Raw genomic sequence first — 23,816 nt, 5'->3', positions numbered from 1 at the left:
ATGATTGCAAAAGAACAGTGGCCACGTTCCTGGCCACGTGTCATCCTCCAACATGCTCATGGCATCCAGCCGTGGAGCATCAGAGAACCGTTATGGCAACAATGAGGGCCTCTGTGCTTTTGCAGTCTATGACGGATACTTAGGATAATTATCAGCTGTAAATGGTATTAGGCGGGCTCAGTGGTCATTCATTCAGGAAACAGCAACTAGCTGCTGAGGCTGTTAGGTTATGTTGGCACTTGTAGTTCTACAACAGCTAGAGGAGCCCAGTCTCTAGCTGTACACTAGAAGTATGACACAAAAGCGTATTCACGCACAATCTTCCTACAGTGCCGGATCCGTGGTCACCAATACTAAAGCGGAGTTTGCTGGACCTCAGACACCAGCCACTGTGCAGAGCATCATGGAGAAGAGTTTGCAGAGCAACAGCAACACCATCAATGGACTAACCATATCTAGTGTCCAAGGTGAGGGTGCGGCCGGTATCTAGTGTCCAAGGTGAGGGTGCGGCCGGTATCTAGGGCCCAAGCGCAGGGGGCGGCCGCTGTCTAGGGCCCAAGCGCAGGGGGCGGCCGCTGTCTAGGGCCCAAGCGCAGGGGGCGGCCGGTGTCTAGGGCCCAAGCGCAGGGGGCGGCCGCTGTCTAGGGCACAAGCGCAGGGGGCGGCCGCTGTCTAGGGCACAAGCGCAGGGGTGCGGCCGGTGTCTAGGGCACAAGCGCAGGGGTGCGGCCGGTGTCTAGGGCACAAGCGCAGGGGTGCGGCCGGTGTCTAGGGCACAAGCGCAGGGGTGCGGCCGGTGTCTAGGGCACAAGCGCAGGGGGCGGCCGGTGTCTAGGGCACAAGCGCAGGGGGCGGCCGGTGTCTAGGGCACAAGCGCAGGGGGCGGCCGGTGTCTAGGGCACAAGCGCAGGGGGCGGCCGGTGTCTAGGGCACAAGCGCAGGGGGCGGCCGGTGTCTAGGGCACAAGCGCAGGGGGCGGCCGGTGTCTAGGGCACAAGCGCAGGGGGCGGCCGGTGTCTAGGGCACAAGGCGGCCGGTGTCTAGGGCACAAGGCGGCCGGTGTCTAGGGCACAAGGCGGCCGGTGTCTAGGGCACAAGGCGGCCGGTGTCTAGGGCACAAGCGCAGGGGGCGGCCGGTGTCTAGGGCACAAGCGCAGGGGGCGGCCGGTGTCTAGGGCACAAGCGCAGGGGGCGGCCGGTGTCTAGGGCACAAGCGCAGGGGGCGGCCGGTGTCTAGGGCACAAGCGCAGGGGGCGGCCGGTGTCTAGGGCACAAGCGCAGGGGGCGGCCGGTGTCTAGGGCACAAGCGCAGGGGGCGGCCGGTGTCTAGGGCACAAGCGCAGGGGGCGGCCGGTGTCTAGGGCACAAGCGCAGGGGGCGGCCGGTGTCTAGGGCACAAGGCGGCCGGTGTCTAGGGCACAAGCGCAGGGGGCGGCCGGTGTCTAGGGCACAAGCGCAGGGGGCGGCCGCTGTCTAGGGCACAAGCGCAGGGGGCGGCCGGTGTCTAGGGCACAAGCGCAGGGGGCGGCCGGTGTCTAGGGCACAAGCGCAGGGGGCGGCTGGTGTCTAGGGCACAAGCGCAGGGGGCGGCCGGTGTCTAGGGCACAAGCGCAGGGGGCGGCCGGTGTCTAGGGCACAAGCGCAGGGGGCGGCCGGTATCTAGGTAACAAGCGCAGGGGGCGGCCGGTATCTAGGGCACAAGCGCAGGGGGCGGCCGGTATCTAGGGCACAAGCGCAGGGGGCGGCCGGTATCTAGGGCACAAGCGCAGGGGGCTACCGGTATCTAGGGTCCAAGCGCCGGGCTGGTTACTCCCTCTACAACATCTTGTCTTGTTCCATATTTCAGCCTCAGACTCACAGATCACGCTCAGCACCAATACAGGGTCCGTGCCAGGCTGGGGCATCGCGCTGCTTGTTCTGGTGTCCATTACCCTTCTGTTTGCCATCATCTTCATCATTGTCATGGTATGGTCAGCTGTATTCTCTCAGACTATATATGGTGTACTGTTCTCCTATAGCTGGGCACAGTGGTAATTACACTCCTAATTTATCAACCCCCCTCCTCAGGCCGTCATGCTATGTCGCAGAAGAAGCAGCGGGCACATGGATGTTTTCGCGAGTCGTGGATCGTACCACTCTATGAACGACTACACATCCTACCAAACCCATGGACGCTATATTGCTCAAAACAAAAATGAGGTAAGCGTCCGGCCCTCACCAAATTCTGTGTCTGTGTGTATATATATAGTAAAGACAACTGCTGATAAAAACAATGTCATTATGTTTAATCACAGGAGAGCGAGGGGGGAGCAAGGCCGGGGAGGAGGGTCAGGAGAGCGAGGGGGGAGCAAGGCCAGGAGGAGGGTCAGGAGAGCGAGGGGGGAGCAAAGCCGGGAGGAGGGTCAGGAGAGCGAGGGGGGAGCAAGGCCGGGAGGAGGGTCAGGAGAGCGAGGGGGAGCAAGGCCGGGAGGAGGGTCAGGAGAGCGAGGGGGGAGCAAGGCCGGGAGGAGGGTCAGGAGAGCGAGGGGGGAGCAAGGCCGGGAGGAGGGTCAGGAGAGCGAGGGGGGAGCAAGGCCGGGAGGAGGGTCAGGAGAGCAAGGCCGGGAGGAGGGTCAGGAGAGCGAGGAGGGAGCAAGGCCGGGAGGAGGGTCAGGAGAGAGAGGGGGGAGCAAGGCCGGGAGGAGGGTCAGGAGAGAGAGAGGGGGGAGCAAGGCCGGGAAGAGGGTCAGGAGAGAGAGAGGGGGGAGCAAGGCCGGGAAGAGGGTCAGGAGAGAGAGGGGGGAGCAAGGCCTGGAGGAGGGTCAGGAGAGCGAGGGGGGAGCAAGGCCAGGAGGAGGGTCAGGAGAGGAGAGCACGGCCGGGAGGAGGGTCAGGAGAGTGAGAGGGGGGGAGGAGCAAGGCCGGGAGGAGGGTCAGGAGAGCGAGGGGGGAGCAAGGCCGGGAGGAGGGTCAGGAGAGCGAGGGGGGAGCAAGGCCGGGAGGAGGGTCAGGAGAGCGAGGGGGAGCAAGGCCGGGAGGAGGGTCAGGAGAGCGAGGGGGGAGCAAGGCCGGGAGGAGGGTCAGGAGAGCAAGGCCGGGAGGAGGGTCAGGAGAGCGAGGAGGGAGCAAGGCCGGGAGGAGGGTCAGGAGAGAGAGGGGGGAGCAAGGCCGGGAGGAGGGTCAGGAGAGAGAGGGGGAAGCAAGGCCGGGAGGAGGGTCAGGAGAGAGAGGGGGGAGCAAGGCCTGGAGGAGGGTCAGGAGAGCGAGGGGGGAGCAAGGCCAGGAGGAGGGTCAGGAGAGGAGAGCACGGCGGGAGGAGGGTCAGGAGAGTGAGAGGAGGGGGGGGGGGAGCAAGGCCGGGAAGAGGGTCAGGAAAGTGACGTCGGGAGGAGGGTCAGGAGAGCGAGGGGGGAGCAAGGCTGGGAGGAGGGGTCAGGAGAGCGAGGGGGGAGCAAGGCTGGGAGGAGGGGTCAGGAGAGCGAGGGGGGAGCAAGGCTGGGAGGAGGGGTCAGGAGATTGAGAGGAGGGGGGGGGGGGAAGAGCAAGGCCGGGAGGAGGGTCAGGAGAGCCAGGAGGGAGCAAGACCGGGAGGAGGGTTCAGGAGGGAGCAAGGCCGGGAGGAGGGTCAGGAGAGCCAGGAGGGAGCAAGGCCGGAAGGAGGAGGATCAGGAGAGCCAGGGAGAGGGGGGGCAAGGTTGGGAGGAGGGTCAGGAAAGCGAGGTCGGGAGGAGGGTCAGGAGAGCAAGGCTGGAGGAGGGTCAGGAGAGCGAGGGGGGAGCAAGGCCGGGAGGAGGGTCAGGAGAGCAAGGGCCGGGGAGGAGGGTCAGGAGAGAGAGGAGGGAGCAAGGCCGGGAGGAGGGTCAGGAGAGAGAGGGGGGAGCAAGGCCTGGAGGAGGGTCAGGAGAGCGAGGGGGGAGCAAGGCCAGGAGGAGGGTCAGGAGAGGAGAGCACGGCCGGGAGGAGGGTCAGGAGAGTGAGAGGAGGGGGGACAAGGCCGGAAGAGGGTCAGGAAAGTGATTCCGGGGAGGAGGGTCAGGAGAGGCGGAGGGGGGAGCAAGGCTGGGAGGAGGGGTCAGGAGAGCGAGGGGGGAGCAAGGCTGGGAGGAGGGGTCAGGAGAGCGAGGGGGGAGCAAGGCCGGGAGGAGGGTCAGGAGATTGAGAGGAGGGGGGGGGGGGGGGGGGGGGGGGGGAAGAGCAAGGCCGGGAGGAGGGTCAGGAGAGCCAGGAGGGAGCAAGGCCGGGAGGAGCGTCAGGAGAGCCAGGAGGGAGCAAGGCTGGGAGGAGGGTCAGGAGAGCCAGGAGGGAGCAAGGCCGGGAGGAGGGTCAGGAGGAGCAAGGCGGGGAGGAGGGTCAGGAGAGCCAGGAGGGAGCAAGGCCGGAAGGTGAGGATCAGGAGAGCCAGGGGGGGGGGGGGGGGGGGGGGGCAAGGTTGGGAGGAGGGTCAGGAAAGCGAGGTCGGGAGGAGGGTCAGGAGAGCAAGGCTGGGAGGAGGGTCAGGAGAGCAGGGGGGAGCAAGGCGGGAGAGGGGTCAAGAGAGGGTGTGTGTCAAGGAGCCCTTGCAGTATCCATTCCTCTGACTTCTGTCACCGCACACGATTAATGATTCTGTCCAGTACCAGACATGTCCTGCACAGGTGAGAGGGAGCAGCTATCTGCCCCCATGTCTCCCTCCCCGTATTATGGAGAGCCCTACACACATGGCGGTCGTATCCCCATGTCATGTGTAATGTGTTATAGTATATAGCCTGACTGCCATCACCTGTGCAGCTACACACAGCACCAAGACAGTGTTACACTATTAGTATAAGGTCATATACACAATCCCTACCTCACACCACCACCACACATCCCAGGAGAGACACCATGCTCTGTGCCTGCCTCATAGCTGACTGCCATCACCTGTGCAGCTGCACACAGCGTTACACTATTAGTATAATGTCATATACAGAATCCCTACCTCACACCACCACACATCCCAGGAGGGACACCATGCTCTGTGCCTGCCTCCATAGCCTGACTGCCATCACCTGTGCAGCTGTACACAGCACCCAGACAGTGTTACACTATTAGTATAATGTCATATACACACAATCCCTACTCTCACACCACCACACATCTCAGGAGGGACACCATGCTCTGTGCCTGCCTCATAGCCTGACTGCCATCACCTGTGCAGCCACACAGCACCCAGACAGTGTTACACTATTAGTATAATGTCATATACACACAATCCCTACCTCACATCACCACACATGCCAGGAGGGACACCATGCTCTGTGCCTGCCTCACAGCTGACTGCCATCACCTGTGCACCTACACACAGCACCCCAGACAGTGTTACACTATTAGTATAATGTCATATACACACAATCCCTACCTCACACCAAAACACATCTCAGGAGGGACACCATGCTCTGTGCCTGCCTCACACCACCACACATCCCAGGAGGGACACCATGCTCTGTGCCTGCCTCATAGCCTGACTGCCATCACCTGTGCAGTCACACAGCACCCAGACAGTGTTACACTATTAGTATAATGTCATATACACACAATCCCTACCTCACACCACCACACATCTCAGGAGGGACACCATGCTCTGTGCCTGCCTCATAGCCTGACTGCCATCACCTGTGCAGCCACACAGCACCCAGACAGTGTTACACTATTAGTATAATGTCATATACACACAATCCCTACCTCACATCACCACACATGCCAGGAGGGACACCATGCTCTGTGCCTGCCTCACAGCCTGACTGCATCACCTGTGCACCTACACACAGCACCCAGACAGTGTTACACTATTAGTATAATGTCATATACACACAATCCCTACCTCACACCACCACACATCTCAGGAGGGACACCATGCTCTGTGCCTGCCTCACACCACCACACATCCCAGGAGGGACACCATGCTCTGTGCCTGCCTCATAGCCTGACTGCCATCACCTGTGCAGTCACACAGCACCCAGACAGTGTTACACTATTAGTATAATGTCATATACACACAATCCCTACCTCACATCACCACACATCCCAGGAGGGACACCATGCTCTGTGCCTGCCTCATAGCCTGACTGACATCACCTGTGCAGCACACAGCACCCAGACAGTGTTACACTATTAGTATAATGTCATATACACACAAATCCCACCTCACATCACCACACATGCCAGGAGGGACACCATGCTCTGTGCCTGCCTCACAGCCTGACTGCCATCACCTGTGCAGCTGTACACAGCACCCAGACAGTGTTACACTATTAGTATAATGTCATATACACACAATCCCTACCTCACATCACCACACATGCCAGGAGGGACACCATGCTCTGTGCCTGCCTCATAGCCTGACTGCCATCACCTGTGCACCTACACACAGCACCCAGACCATGTTACACTATTAGTATAATGTCATATACACACAATCCCTACCTCACACCACCAACATCTCAGGAGGGACACCATGCTCTGTGCCTGCCTCACACCACCACACATCCCAGGAGGGACACCATGCTCTGTGCCTGCCTCATAGCCTGACTGCCATCACCTGTGCAGCCACACAGCACCAGACAGTGTTACACTATTAGTATAATGTCATATACACACAATCCCTACCTCACATCACCACACATCCCAGGAGGGACACCATGCTCTGTGCCTGCCTCAAAGCCTGACTGCCATCACCTGTGCACCTACACACAGCACCCAGACAGTGTTACACTATTAGTATAATGTCATTTACACACACAATCCTACCTCACACCACCACACATCCCAGGAGGGACACCATGCTCTGTGCTGCCTCACACCACCACACATCCCAGGAGGGACACCATGCTCTGTGCCTGCCTCATAGCCTGACTGCCATCACCTGTGCAGCTGAACACAGCACACAGACAGTGTTACACTATTAGTATAATGTCATATACACACAATCCCTACCTCACACCACCACACATCCCAGGAGGGACACCATGCTCTGTGCCTGCCTCACAGCCTGACTGCCATCACCTGTGCACCTACACACAGCACCCAGACAGTGTTACACTATTAGTATAATGTCATATACACACAATCCCTACCTCACACCACCACACATCTCAGGAGGACACCATGCTCTGTGCCTGCCTCACATCACCACACATCCCAGGAGGGACACCATGCTCTGTGCCTGGCCTCATAGCCTGACTGCCATCACCTGTGCAGCCACACACAGTGTTACACTATTAGTATAATGTCATATACACACAATCCCTACCTCACACCACCACACATCCCAGGAGGGACACCATGCTCTGTGCCTGCCTCACACCACACATCTCAGGAGGGACACCATGCTCTGTGCCTGCCTCATAGCCTGACTGCCATCACCTGTGCAGCCACACACAGCACCCAGACAGTGTTACACTATTAGTATAAGGTCATATACACAATCCTACCTCACACCACCACACATCCCAGGAGGGACACCATGCTCTGTGCCTGACTGCCATCACCTGTGCAGCCACACACAGCACCAGACAGTGTTACACTATTAGTATAATGTCATATACACAATCCCTACCTCACACCACCACACATCCCAGGAGGGACACCATGCTCTGTGCCTGACTGCCATCACCTGTGCAGCTGCACACAGACAGTGTTACACTATTAGTATAATGTCATATACACAATCCCTACCTCACACCACCACACATCCCAGGAGGGACACCATGCTCTGTGCCTGACTGCTATCACCTGTGCAGCTGCACACAGACAGTGTTACACTATTAGTATAATGTCATATACACAATCCCTACCTCACACCACCACCACACATCCCAGGAGGGACACCATGCTCTGTGCCTGCCATCACCTGTGCAGCCACACACAGCACACAGACAGTGTTACACTATTAGTATAATGTCATATACACAATCCCTACCTCACACCACCACACATGCCAGGAGGGACACCATGCTCTGTGTCTGACTGCTATCACCTGTGCAGCTGCACACAGCACACAGACAGTGTTACACTATTAGTATAATGTCATATACACAATCCCTACCTCACACCACCACACATGCCAGGAGGGACACCATGCTCTGTGCCTGCCTCATAGCCTGACTGCCATCACCTGTGCAGCTGCACACAGCACCCAGACAGTGTTACACTATTAGTATAAGGTCAAATACACACAATCCCTACCTCACATCACCACACATCCCAGGAGGGACACCATGCTCTGTGCCTGCCTCACAGCCTGACTGCTATCACCTGTGCACCTACACACAGCACCCAGACAGTGTTACACTATTAGTATAATGTCATATACACACACAATCCCTACCTCACACCACCACACATCCCAGGAGGGACACCATGCTCTGTGCCTGCCTCACACCACCACACATCCCAGGAGGGACACCATGCTCTGTACCTGCCTCATAGCCTGACTGCCATCACCTGTGCAGCCACACACAGCACACAGACAGTGTTACACTATTAGTATAATGTCATATACACACAATCCCTACCTCACACCACCACACATCCCAGGAGGGACACCATGCTCTGTGCCTGCCTCACAGCCTGACTGCCATCACCTGTGCACCTACACACAGCACCCAGACAGTGTTACACTATTAGTATAATGTCATATACACACAATCCCTACCTCACACCACCACACATCTCAGGAGGGACACCATGCTCTGTGCCTGCCTCACATCACCACACATCCCAGGAGGGACACCATGCTCTGTGCCTGCCTCATAGCCTGACTGCCATCACCTGTGCAGCCACACACAGTGTTACACTATTAGTATAATGTCATATACACACAATCCCTACCTCACACCACCACACATCCCAGGAGGGACACCATGCTCTGTGCCTGCCTCACACCACCACACATCTCAGGAGGGACACCATGCTCTGTGCCTGCCTCATAGCCTGACTGCCATCACCTGTGCAGCCACACACAGCACCCAGACAGTGTTACACTATTAGTATAAGGTCATATACACAATCCCTACCTCACACCACCACACATCCCAGGAGGGACACCATGCTCTGTGCCTGACTGCCATCACCTGTGCAGCCACACACAGCACCCAGACAGTGTTACACTATTAGTATAATGTCATATACACAATCCCTACCTCACACCACCACACATCCCAGGAGGGACACCATGCTCTGTGCCTGACTGCCATCACCTGTGCAGCTGCACACAGCACAAAGACAGTGTTACACTATTAGTATAATGTCATATACACAATCCCTACCTCACACCACCACACATCCCAGGAGGGACACCATGCTCTGTGCCTGACTGCTATCACCTGTGCAGCTGCACACAGCACACAGACAGTGTTACACTATTAGTATAATGTCATATACACAATCCCTACCTCACACCACCACCACACATCCCAGGAGGGACACCATGCTCTGTGCCTGCCTCATAGCCTGACTGCCATCACCTGTGCAGCCACACACAGCACACAGACAGTGTTACACTATTAGTATAATGTCATATACACACAATCCCTACCTCACACCACCACACATCCCAGGAGGGACACCATGCTCTGTGTCTGACTGCTATCACCTGTGCAGCTGCACACAGCACACAGACAGTGTTACACTATTAGTATAATGTCATATACACAATCCCTACCTCACACCACCACACATGCCAGGAGGGACACCATGCTCTGTGCCTGCCTCATAGCCTGACTGCCATCACCTGTGCAGCTGCACACAGCACCCAGACAGTGTTACACTATTAGTATAATTTCATATACACACACACAATCCCTACCTCACACCACCACACATCCCAGGAGGGACACCATGCTCTGTGCCTGCCTCATAGCCTGACTGCCATCACCTGTGCAGCCACACACAGTGTTACACTATTAGTATAATGTCATATACACACAATCCCTACCTCACACCACCACACATCCCAGGAGTGACACCATGCTCTGTGCCTGCCTCACACCACAACACATCTCAGGAGGGACACCATGCTCTGTGCCTGCCTCATAGCCTGACTGACATCACCTGTGCAGCCACACACAGCACCCAGACAGTGTTACACTATTAGTATAAGGTCATATACACAATCCCTACCTCACACCACCACACATCCCAGGAGGGACACCATGCTCTGTGCCTGACTGCCATCACCTGTGCAGCCACACACAGCACCCAGACAGTGTTACACTATTAGTATAATGTCATATACACAATCCCTAACTCACACCACCACACATCCCAGGAGGGACACCATGCTCTGTGCCTGACTGCCATCACCTGTGCAGCTGCACACAGCACACAGACAGTGTTACACTATTAGTATAATGTCATATACACAATCCCTACCTCACATCACAACACATCCCAGGAGGGACACCATGCTCTGTGCCTGACTGCCATCACCTGTGCAGCTGCACACAGACATTGTTACACTATTAGTATAATGTCATATACACAATCCCTACCTCACAACACATCCCAGGAGGGACACCATGCTCTGTGCCTGACTGCCATCACCTGTGCAGCTGCACACAGACAGTGTTACACTATTAGTATAATGTCATATACACAATCCCTACCTCACATCACAACACATCCCAGGAGGGACACCATGCTCTGTGCCTGACTGCCATCACCTGTGCAGCTGCACACAGCACACAGACATCGTTACACTATTAGTATAACGTCATATACACAATCCCTACCTCACACCACCACACATCCCAGGAGGGACACCATGCTCTGTGCCTGCCTCATAGCCTGACTGACATCACCTGTGCAGCCACACACAGCACCCAGACAGTGTTACACTATTAGTATAAGGTCATATACACAATCCCTACCTCACACCACCACACATCCCAGGAGGGACACCATGCTCTGTGCCTGACTGCCATCACCTGTGCAGCCACACACAGCACCCAGACAGTGTTACACTATTAGTATAATGTCATATACACAATCCCTACCTCACATCACAACACATCCCAGGAGGGACACCATGCTCTGTGCCTGACTGCCATCACCTGTGCAGCTGCACACAGCACACAGACATTGTTACACTATTAGTATAATGTCATATACACAATCCCTACCTCACAACACATCCCAGGAGGGACACCATGCTCTGTGCCTGACTGCCATCACCTGTGCAGCTGCACACAGCACACAGACATCGTTACACTATTAGTATAACGTCATATACACAATCCCTACCTCACACCACCACACATCCCAGGAGGGACACCATGCTCTGTGCCTGCCTCATAGCCTGACTGACATCACCTGTGCAGCCACACACAGCACCCAGACAGTGTTACACTATTAGTATAAGGTCATATACACAATCCCTACCTCACACCACCACACATCCCAGGAGGGACACCATGCTCTGTGCCTGACTGCCATCACCTGTGCAGCCACACACAGCACCCAGACAGTGTTACACTATTAGTATAATGTCATATACACAATCCCTACCTCACATCACAACACATCCCAGGAGGGACACCATGCTCTGTGCCTGACTGCCATCACCTGTGCAGCTGCACACAGCACACAGACAGTGTTACACTATTAGTATAATGTCATATACACAATCCCTACCTCACATCACAACACATCCCAGGAGGGACACCATGCTCTGTGCCTGCCTCACAGCCTGACTGCCATCACCTGTGCAGCCACACACAGCACACAGACAGTGTTACACTATTAGTATAACGTCATATACACAATCCCTAACTCACATCACAACACATCCCAGGAGGGACACCATGCTCTGTGCCTGCCTCATAGCCTGACTGCCATCACCTGTGCAGCCACACAGCACACAGACAGTGTTACACTATTAGTATAATGTCGTATACACAATCCATACCTCACACCACCACACATCCCAGGAGGGACACCATGCTCTGTGCCTGACTGCTATCACCTGTGCAGCTGAACACAGCACACAGACAGTGTTACACTATAAGTATAATGTAATATACACAATCCCTACCTCACACCACCACACATCCCAGGAGGGACACCAAGCTCTGTGCCTGGGCTGTCTAATTGCCGTCACCTGTGGTGGAATTCCTTCATTAGAAATGAAATAGGGCAGCACAGGTGAGGCCAATCATGTATTAAGGGGAATGTCCAGGTGCAGAGCATGGTGTATCTCCTGGAATAGGACATGTGGGAAATATGCAAAATCTACACTGTTCTTACCCTGCCTCCCCCGCCGCGTCTAAATTCAGCCGGGAGTTGGGACTGAATCTCCCGCCTGGCTCCTTGAGTGAAATGTCCATTACAAAATGGCCACCTCCTTACAGCAGTCCGTTTGTAAGGATGCTAGAGGAGGCCGCCGCTGCCTCCTCTAGCATCTTAAAAAACGGTCTGCTGTAAGGAGGCGGCCATTTTGTTATGTACATTTGACTCTAAGGAGCCAGGCGCCGGGACGCATATTAGTAGATATGCGGTCCCAACTCCCGGCGATACAGACACGGCGGGGGAGGCAGGGGCACAGTAAGTAGATGGTCGGAGGGCAGTGGCTGGTGCCAGCACCCGGCGCACACGCAGCCCCCACTCCCCCAAGCAGCAGCGGGGGCTGCCTCACGATAGCTACGCCCCTGTAGGTCGACATGGATCTATGTCCACAGGTCATTAGGTCGACACAAGCATTAGGTCGACATGGGGCTAGGTCGACAGTCAAAAGTTGGACATGGGGTTTTTCACAGTTTTTTGACCCGACATGTGCCGACAGGTGGTTTTTTATGCCCTACCATCCACTAGGGCGTGGTGGGAGAATAACACAGTGTGCCCGAAGCATTGCGAGCAAAGGGGATACGGTGCACTTCAAACTGTGTCCATGTCGACTGTGTTGACATTCAGGCAAAAAAACGGTGAAAAACCCCATGTCGACCTTTTGACTGTCGACCTTGCCCATGTCAACCTAATGCTTGTGTTGACATAATGTCCTGTCGACCTTGACCCATGTCGACCTTGACCCATGTCGACCTAGACCCATGTCGACCTTGCTGTCTGTCGACCTACTTGGTGTAGACCTACCAACCTACACCCTATAAACACTGTATACACTAACAGCACCCTGCCCCCGCTCTGCCCTTGGTGTCTTTCCTGTGTCCTGTTCCAGCAGGATAACTGAGCACACAACATGGTAGAGAATAACATTTGCATGCTGGTGTTTGCATAATAAAGGTGGCAGTCATCTGGTGTCACTGTAATACAGCGTAACAGGGGCATTATCCCAGGTGTCTGCTACACACACCTGTACACCCCCGACGCCTCTGCTACACACACCTGTACAACCCGACGCCTCTGCTACGCACACCTGTACACCCCGACGCCTCTGCTACACACACCTGTACACCCCGACGCCTCTGCTACACACACCTGTACTCCCCGACGCCTCTGCTACACACACCTGTACACCCCGACGCCTCTGCTACACACACCTGTACACCCGACGCCTTTACTACACACACCAGTACACCCCCGAACGACGCCTCTGCTACACACACCTGTACACCCCGACGCCTCTGCCACACACCAGTACACCCCCGACCGACGCCTCTGCTACACACACCTGTACACCCCGATGCCTCTGCTACACACACCTGTACACCCCGACGCCTCTACTACACACCTGTACACCCCCGACCGACGCCTCTGCTACACACACCTGTACACCCCGACGCCTCTGCTACACACACCTGTACACCCCGACGTCTCTGCTACACAAACCTGTACTCCCCGACGCCTCTGCTACACACACCTGTACACCCCGACGCCTCTGTTACACACACCTGTACACCCCGACGCCTCTACTACACACACCTGTACACCCTGACGCCTCTGATACACACACCTGTACACCCCCGACCGACGCCTCTGTTACACACACCTGTACACCCCGACGCCTCTGCTACACACACCTGTACACCCCAACGCCTCTGCTACACACACCTGTACACCCCCGACGACGCCTCTGCTACACACACCTGTACACCCCGATGCCTCTGCTATGCACACCTGTACACCCTGACTCCTCTGCTACACACACCTGTACACCCCCGACGACGCCTCTGCTACACACACCTGTACACCCCGATGCCTCTGCTACACACACCTGTACACCCGACGCCTCTGCTACACACACCTGTACACCCCGACGCCTCTGCTACACACACCTGTACACCCCGACGCCTCTGCTACACACACCTGTACACCCCCGATGCAGAGACCTGCAGGTAATGTGACCTACAGGAATTACTGCTGCACCTGGGTTATACATTAATGTCCCCAGAGGCAGCAAACATTCCATGACTGTGACACTGGCAGGTAGCGGGCACGTACCCATTCCTCAGTAATCATGTCAGGCAGGTTGTGAAAGCAGCAGGTATAAGCACGTTGCTGCAGAGAGAAGCGCTGTCACCCTGACCCACGTCCTGCAGGGAATGAGCACCACAGCAGTTACTGTGTATGGCACCCCCAATAATGCGGGAGCCTGCACACACCCCCCCCCCCCCCCCCCCCCCGTAAAGCGGAGCAAGCATCCCCTGGAATGTGGAGGGGAATGTTTCCAGCCGCTGCGCATCTGTCAGATTGGGGGACTCCCAACTGCCCCCCCGGCCGCGGGGAGGGATGCGGAACTTCCCCATAACCCGGGACGTTCCTGCGTTTAGCGGGACAGTTGGGAGGTATGACCCCTGTAATGCAGAGCAAACACCCCCCTGTAATGCGGAGCCTGCACCCCCCAGTAATGCGGAGCAACCAACCCCTTGTAGACACCGCGCAGTTGGCACCTGTGGATGGTATACACCGCGCAGTTGGCACCTGTGAATGGTATACACCGCGCAGTTGGCACCTGTGGATGGTATACACCGCGCAGTTGGCACCTGTGGATGGTATACACCGCGCAGTTGGCACTTGTGGATGGTATACACACGGCGCAGGCAGCACCTGGGGATGGTATACACCTCACAGGCGGATGGAATACTTTGCGTAGGCGGGATCTGGGGATGGTATACACCGCGCAGGCGGATGGTATACACTGCGTAGGCGGGATCTGGGATGGTATACACCGCGCAGGCGGCACCTGTGGATGGTATACACTGCGTACCTGTACCTGTACACCCCGACGCCTCTGCTACACACACCTGTACACCCCCCGACGCCTCTGCTACACACACCTGTACACCCCGACGCCTCTGCTACAAACACCTGTACACCCCGATTCCTCTGCTACACACACCTGTACACCCCCGACCGACGCCTCTGCTACACACTCCTGTACACCCCAACGCCTCTGCTACACACACCTGTACACCCCTAGGCGGGATCTGGGGATGGTATACACCGCGCAGGCGGCACCTGTGGATGGTATACACTGCGCAGGCGGCACCTGTGGATGGTATACACCGTGTTACCGGTGGAATGTCAGCTATTTGTCTCAGTCAGTCCTGTAAGCCGATACCAGATTCTCGGCCTGGTTCTGTGTGTTCCTCCTTGTCAGTGGAGTGGCACATACTCACAGGGGTCTCCAGCATTAACTCTTTCTTTCTCTCCTCAGCCATCAGGGAACGGAACCAAGAACCAGTACTCCTACAGCAACCAGGGCCTGGAGACCAACGACTTATAGTCCTCTATCTCCAATATGGACATTATTACACGGCCAATCAGAGGCCGCCCTGCACCTTCTGGGGTACGCCGGGCCTTTATGCCCATCTCATGGACCTGCTGTATGGATACATAGACACAACTCGCTGATTTACCGCTGATTGGGAGGACGGCGACCAACCGTATATCCAGACTTATCTATGTGCTTCATATGTGGAATAACCCAGCTACTGCCTTCAGGCTGAAATACGTCACCCTCCAGCACCTGCGCTGTCCTAGGACACATCCATCCTGCGCTGTTATATCCATAGGACGAGCGTGGAGTCATTATAGCATGGTCAGAGGCCTGCAGGAATGTCGGAGCTTGGTGCGGGCCCTGGGGCACTAATCTGCCCGCTGAGCTGTCAACCACTGGGTGAGCGGGCAATGTGAATGCTTTCTGTGATGACAGTAAACATGACCCGCCCTGAGACATGCCAGGACTCGTCAGCGTACCTGCAGCATCCATCCCACACCAATGTGTGCAAGATAAAGCCTACCATTTATAATGGCACCGCATCACAACATGGCGGAAACCTGTACCCCCCCCCACACACACACATACACACAGCACCATAAGTGCAGCCTAGAATAATGCACAGAGGGCACCGCCCTGACTGCCCACACTACAACCATCGCCTGCCGTCCTAAGATTATTCAGTGCCCGTAAATATTTTCTACCTAAAATCTCTGTCTTAGGAATCAAAGACATTGCGGTGAGGATCAGGAGAATCCTGAGTTCACGGGAGCATGAATGACCCTCACCATCCCCCTATATGTGTGGCAGATTACCCACGCTGCACTGCTGCAGATGCCAAAGATACGTATTTATTTGCTTCCTTACAATGCACTCCAGGCAGGCGTCCATTCCTGATCCCGTTATGTGTATACTGAGACTGCACAAGGCCGCAGACCGCAGGGAAATATACCGGAGTCAGCAATTATTACTGATCCCACCATGTGTGTACTGAGACTGCACAAGGCCGCAGACCGAGGTGAAATACACTGGGGGTAATCGCCCATTCCTGATCCCACTATGTGTGTACTGAGACTGCACAAGGCCGCAGACCGAGGTGGAATACAATGAGGTCATCGGCCATTCCTGATCCCACCATGTGTGTACTGAGACTGCACAAGGCCGCAGACCGAGGTGGAATACAATGAGGTCATCGGCCATTCCTGATCCCACCATGTGTGTACTGAGACTGCACAAGGCCGCAGAATGAGGTGGATACACTTGGGGTCATCGCCCATTCCTGATCCCACTATGTGTCTACTGAGACTGCTCAAGGCCGCAGACCGAGGTGGAATACACTGAGGTCATCGGCCATTCCTGATCCCACCATGTGTGTGCTGAGACTGCACAAGGTTGCAGACCGCAGGGAAATATACCGGAGTCAGCGATTATTACTGATCCCACCATGTGTGTACTGAGACTGCACAAGGCCGCAGACTGAGGTGGAATACACTGAGGTCATCGGCCATCCCTGATCCCACCATGTGTGTGCTAAGACTGCACAAGGCCGCAGACCGCAGGGATATATGCTGGAGTCAGCGATTATTACTGATCCCACCATGTGTGTGCTGAGACTGCACAAGGCCGCAGACCGCAGGGATATATGTTGGAGTCAGTGATTATTACTGAAAAGATAGAAACACCAGCTGCAACATCAGAGCGTACAATCTGATTGTTACAGCTTCCTGCGACTACACTGACAGGTCAGACATGACGGTGCATCTATCCCGCATGTAGTTACATACGGAGTCGTGGAACCAGCGCTGCCACCTATTTATATACCTTTGATATGTGTACAATTATGATTTGATATATGGTAATGACTGTTATACAATAAAGGGACATGTGACCAGCGTGTGACCTTATATACTATCTGGTACATCCATAGTTCCTGCCTGCTGCTCCTCACCACAGTCCTTGGCTAACAGTGTAAATACTGTTGGATTGTCCAGCCACCACCGTCATAGTGACAACTCGCCTGCTCTCTGTGGCGCTGCTGCTGGGGGGGGGGGCACACTATGGAGGACACGGTGACATTATATAGAACATAGGGACACCTCACCTGCTCTCTGTGGCCCCTGCGCTGCTGCTGGGGGGGGGGGCACACTATGGAGGACACGGTGACATTATATAGAACATAGGGACACCTCACCTGCTCTCTGTGGCCCCTGCACTGCTCTTGGGGGGGGGGCACACTATGGAGGACACGGTGACATTATATAGAACATAGGGACACGTCACCTGTTCTCTGTGGCCCTGCGCTGCTGCTGGGGGCACACTATGGAGGACACCGTGACATTATATAGAACATAGGGACACCTCACCTGCTCTCTGTGGCCCTGTGCTGCTGCTGGGAGGGCACAATATGGCGGACACAGTGACATTATATAGAACATAGGGACACGTCACCTGCTCTCTGTGGCCCTGCGCTGCTGCTGGGGGGGGGGTACACTCTGGAGGACACAGTGGCATTATATAGAACATAGGGACATCTCACCTGCTCTCTGTGGCCCTGTGCTGCTGCTGGGGGGGGGGGGTACACTCTGGAGGACACAGTGACATTATATAGAACATAGGGACACGTCACCTGCTCTCTGTGGCCCTGTGCTGCTGCTGGGGGGGGGTACACGATGGAGGACACAGTGACATTATATAGAACATAGGGACACGTCACCTGCTCTCTGTGGCCCTGTGCTGGGGGGGGGGTACACGATGGAGGACACAGTGACATTATATAGAACATAGGGACACCTCACCTGCTCTCTGTGGCCCTGTGCTGCTGGGGGGGGGGGGGTACACGATGGAGGACACAGTGACATTATATAGAACATAGGGACACCTCACCTGCTCTCTGTGGCCCTGTGCTGCTGGGGGGGGGGGGGTACACTATGGAGGACACTGTGACATTATATAGAACATAGGGACACGTCACCTGCTCTCTGTGGCCCTGTGCTGCTGCTGGGGGGGGGGGTACACTATGGAGGACACAGTGACATTATATAGAACATAGGGACACATCACCTGCTCTCTGTGGCCCTGTGTTGCTGCTGCTGGGGGGGGGTACACTATGGAGGACACTGTGACATTATATAGGACATAGGGACACGTCACCTGCTCTCTGTGGCCCTGCGCTGCTGCTGGGGGGGGGAACACTATGGAGGACACAGTGACATTATATAGAACACAGGGACACGTCACCTGCTCTCTGTGGCCCTGTGTTGCTGCTGCTGGGGGGGGGGGGTACACTATGGAGGACACTGTGACATTATATAGGACATAGGGACACGTCACCTGCTCTCTGTGGCCCCTGCGCTGCTGCTGGGGGGGGAGGGTACACTATGGAGGACACAGTGACATTATATAGAACATAGGGACACCTCACCTGCTCTCTGTGGCCCTGTGCTGCTGCTGGGGGGGGGGGGGGTTACACTATGGAGGACACAGTGACATTATATAGAACATAGGGACACGTCACCTGCTCTCTGTGGCCCTGTGTTGCTCCTGGGGGGAGGGTACACTATGGAGGACACAGTGACATTATATAGAACATAGGGACACCTCACCTGCTCTCTGTGGCCCTGTGCTGCTGCTGGGAGGGCACAATATGGCGGACACAGTGACATTATATAGAACATAGGGACACCTCACCTGCTCTCTGTGGCCCTGTGCTGCTGCTGGGGGGGTACACTATGGAGGACACTGTGACATTATATAGAACATAGGGACACCTCACCTGCTCTCTGTGGCCCTGTGCTGCTGCTGGGGGGGGGTACACTATGGAGGACACAGTGACATTATATAGAACATAGGGACACCTCACCTGCTCTCTGTGGCCCTGTGCTGCTGCTGCTGGGAGGGCACAATATGGCAGACACAGTGACATTATATAGAACATAGGGACACGTCACCTGCTCTCTGTGGCCCTGCGCTGCTGCTGGGGGGGGGGTACACTCTGGAGGACACAGTGACATTATATAGAACATAGGGACACGTCACCTGCTCTCTGTGGCCCTGTGCTGCTGCTGGGGGGGGGGGGGGGGTACACGATGGAGTACAGTGACATTATATAGAACATAGGGACACGTCACCTGCTCTCTGTGGCCCTGTGCTGCTGCTGGGGGGGGGGGGGGGTACACGATGGAGGACACAGTGATATTATATAGAACATAGGGACACCTCACCTGCTCTCTGTGGCCCTGTGCTGCTGGGGGGGGGGGGGGGGGGTACACTATGGAGGACACTGTGACATTATATAGAACATAGGGACACCTCACCTGCTCTCTGTGGCCCTGTGCTGCTGCTGTGGGGGGGGGGGTTACACTATGGAGGACACAGTGACATTATGTAGAACATAGGGACACGTCACCTGCTCTCTGTGGCCCTGTGTTGCTCCTGGGGGGAGGGGGGTACACTATGGAGGACACAGTGACATTATATAGAACATAGGGACACGTCACCTGCTCTCTGTGGCCCTGTGTTGCTGCTACTGGGGGGGGGGGGGGGGGTACACTATGGAGGACACTGTGACATTATATAGAACATAGGGACACGTCACCTGCTCTCTGTGGCCCTGTGTTGCTGCTGCTGGGGGGGGGTACACTATGGAGGACACTGTGACATTATATAGGACATAGGGACACGTCACCTGCTCTCTGTGGCCCTGCGCTGCTGCTGGGGGGGTACACTATGGAGGACACAGTGACATTATATAGAACATAGGGACACGTCACCTGCTCTCTGTGGCTCTGTGGCCCTGTGTTGCTGCTGCTGGGGGGGGGGTACACTATGGAGGGCACTGTGACATTATATAGGACATAGGGACACGTCACCTGCTCTCTTTGGCCCCTGCGCTGCTGCTGGGGGGGGGTACACAGTACACAGGGGGAGGACACAGTGACATTATATAGAACATAGGGACACCTCACCTGCTCTCTGTGGCCCTGTGCTGCTGCTGCTGGGGGGGGGGTACACTATGGAGGACACAGTGACATTATATAGAACATAGGGACACCTCACCTGCTCTCTGTGGCCCTGTGCTGCTGCTGGGGGGGGGTACACTATGGAGGACACAGTGACATTATATAGAACATAGGGACACCTCGCCTGCTCTCTGTGGCCCTGTGCTGCTGCTGGGGGGGGGGATGGGGTACACTATGGAGGACACAGTGACATTATATAGAACATAGGGACACGTCACCTGCTCTCTGTGGCCCTGTGCTGCTGCTGGGGGGGGGTACACTATGGAGGACACAGTGACATTATATAGAACATAGGGACACCTCACCTGCTCTCTGTGGCCCTGCGCTGCTGCTGGGGGGAGGGGGGTACACTATGGAGGACACAGTGACATTATATAGAACATAGGGACACCTCACCTGCTCTCTGTGGCCCTGCGCTGCTGCTGGGGGGGGGGGTACACTATGGAGGACACAGTGACATTATATAGAACATAGGGGCACCTCACCTGCTCTCTGTGGCCCCTGCGCTGCTGCTGGGGGGTACACTATGGAGGACACAGTGACATTATATAGAACATAGGGACACCTCACCTGCTCTCTGTGGCCCCTGCGCTGCTGCTGGAAGAGAGGCAGTCACAGTAAAGTACTGCCTGCTCCCGTCCTCCTCCCACAGCCCAGCACAGAGGCGCCGCAGCTGCAGTTCCAGGCAGGCCGAAGCCACATTCAGAGCAGCAGCAGCACAGCCCTGGCACCATTACTATTTTGTTACTGCTGGCGAGCCAATCGGAGTTTGCAGAACGTCTGCTGTTAAGGTCCCTCCTGATTGTCTGCCAGTGCCAGTCCGCAGAAGACTCCTGTCTCTTCCGTGGATGCCTGGTTACAACAGGGCCCCCCCCCCGATGGTGGCCCTTGGTTAGGGTTAGGCTGTGGGGGAGCAGGGGTTAGGGTTAGGCTGTGGGGGGGAGAGTAGTGGTTAAGGGGCGGGTATTAGATAAGGCTGCCAGGGGAGGGCAGGGTTTAGGCTGCGGGGGGCAGGGGTTCTGGGGTGGGGGTTAGGGTTAGGCTGTGTGGGGGGGGGGGGCAGGGGTTAGGATTAGGTTGTGGGGGGAAGGTAGTGGTTAGGGAGCGGGGATTAGGCTGCGCGGGGGGGGGGTGGGGGTTAGGTTGCGGGGTTATGGGGTAGGGCAGTGGTTCCCAAACTGTGTGCCGTGGCTCCCTGGGGTGCCTCGGGACACATGCAGGGGTGCCCTGGGTTGGTAGTCCAGGACCAACTAAAATTATTAATGGTTAATTATTTATGAGCAAAAGCAATGCTGGTGACTGCCATTAATAAAATGTGTACAAACAGAAGCAAATCCTGTCTTTTACCACATACCTGACCCAAAGAATCACATATAAACCCAATCTAATAAATTTATTTTTGGCCTAGGGGTGCCGTGAAAATTTTTTGATACTCTAGGGTGCCGTGATTCAAAAAAGATTGGGAACCCCTGGGGTAGGGGATAGGGTTAGTTTGCGGGGATGGGGGGTTAGGGTTGGACTGCGGGGTGGTTTAGCTGTGGGGGGGGGGGGGCAGGGGTTATGGGGCAAGGGTTAGGCTATGGGTGGCAGGGGTTATGGGGCGGAGATTAGAGGTAGGCTGTGGGGTGGGGTGGTTAGGCTGCAATGATTAGGGTTAAACTGCGGGGGGGGGGGTTAGGGTTAGGCTGTGGAAGTTAGTGTTATGCTGCAGGAGGCAGGTTTAGGATTAGGCGGTGCGGGTTAGGCTACGGGGGGTTAGGGTTATGTTGTGGGGGGCAGGGGTTAAGATTAGGCTGTGGGGGAAAGGGTTAGGCTGCCGGGTTAGGCTATGGGGGGCTGCTGGGGGGGGCAGGGGTTAGGGGGCAGGGGGTTAGAATTAGGCTGCAGGGTGGTTGGGGGACAGGGATTAGGTATAAACTGTGCAGGGGGGACTATTTAAAAACCGGACCGGACTTCACCCCGGACTGCCGGACAGGACATCAAAATCTGCAGTCCGGAGCGTGTAGGGTCCGGTCCGGGGGGTGTCCTGTCCAGGGGTGTCTTGTCCGGCGGGGGTCCCTGTGATAGCTATCACCAGGGACATGGGGGAGGGGAGATTACAGCCTCCCCCTGTGGTCCGGACCGTCCGGTTTTTGCTACATGCCCGGATCATACAGGGAGACTTTATTCTACCCCCCCTCCTCTACCTGGTGACAGGTGTGACAGGCAGCCCCCCCGGACAGGACACCCCCGGACAGGACACCCCCGGACAGGACACCCCCCGGACCGGAGGCTACAAGCTACAAAATGCAGAGTTTGATTTCCGGTCCGGAGGTTTTGTGTTGGTCCGGTTTTCACCCATACCCTGTGCAGGGTTAGGCTACATGGAGCAGGGGATATGGTTAGACTGTGAGGATTAGGGTTAGTCTGTACTTGGGGCAGGGGTTAGGGTTAGGCTGTGCGGGGGGGGGCAGGGGGTTAGGGTTAGGCTGTGGGGATTAGGGTTAGGCTGTGGGGGGGGCAGGGGTTAGGGTTAGGCTGTGGAGATTAGGGTTAGTCTGTACTTGGGGCAGGGGTTAGGGTTAGGCTGTGGGGATTAGGGTTAGGCTGTGCGGGGGGCAGGAGCTAGGGTTAGGCTGTGGGGATTAGGTTTAGGCTGTGGGGATTAGGTTTAGGCTGTGGGGATTAGGGTTAGGCTGTGTGGGGGGCAGGGGTTAGTGTTAGGCTACAGAGGGGGTGGGGGCAGGGATTAGGGTTAGGATGTGCAGGGGTTAGGGTTAGGCTGTGGGGATTAGGGTTAGGCTGTGCGGGGGGGCAGGGGTTAGGGTTAGGCAGTGGGGATTAGGGTTAGGCTGTGTGGGGGGCAGGGATTAGGGTTAAACTGTGTGGGGGGGCAGGGATTAGGGTTAGGCTGTGTGGGGGCAGGGGTTAGGGTTAGGCTGCAGAGGGGGTTGGGGGCAGAGATTAGGGTTAGGCTGCAGGAGGGGGCGGGGCATGCGCACAGCGTCTATTCTCGTATGAAAATGAGGTTGCGGCTAATTAGCATAAGCCGCGCCCTCATTTGCATACGCCCCGCCCCTTTTCGGGCGCTCGTCCCTATTTCCTCGGATCAAAAGTTGGGAGGTATGGCAACCCGATGCTGGCCGCATATG

The 23,816-nt window shown here is 56.2% G+C and overlaps 1 protein-coding gene across 1 annotated transcript in view; it reads left to right on the top strand.

Moving 5' to 3' along the window:
* The window catches only part of MUC1 (mucin 1, cell surface associated), a 28,469-nt gene extending 10,910 nt beyond the window's left edge, over nt 1-17,559 (top strand). Inside the window, exons 8-11 of the mRNA XM_083167117.1 lie at nt 331-467; nt 1,847-1,965; nt 2,068-2,199; nt 15,605-17,559. Coding sequence (XP_083023243.1) covers nt 331-467; nt 1,847-1,965; nt 2,068-2,199; nt 15,605-15,673 — 457 coding nt within the window. The 3' untranslated portion in view covers nt 15,674-17,559. The remainder of the gene's footprint in view (nt 1-330; nt 468-1,846; nt 1,966-2,067; nt 2,200-15,604) is intronic.
* Nucleotides 17,560-23,816: the final 6,257 nt, after the last annotated feature.

The sequence above is a fragment of the Crinia signifera genome, chromosome 12 (assembly GCF_055691185.1).
Source record: "Crinia signifera chromosome 12, ASM5569118v1, whole genome shotgun sequence".
NCBI classification, from domain to species: domain Eukaryota; kingdom Metazoa; phylum Chordata; class Amphibia; order Anura; family Myobatrachidae; genus Crinia; species Crinia signifera.
The sequence above is the reverse complement of the archived record's forward strand: the minus strand, read 5'-3'. Positions and strand labels throughout refer to the sequence as shown.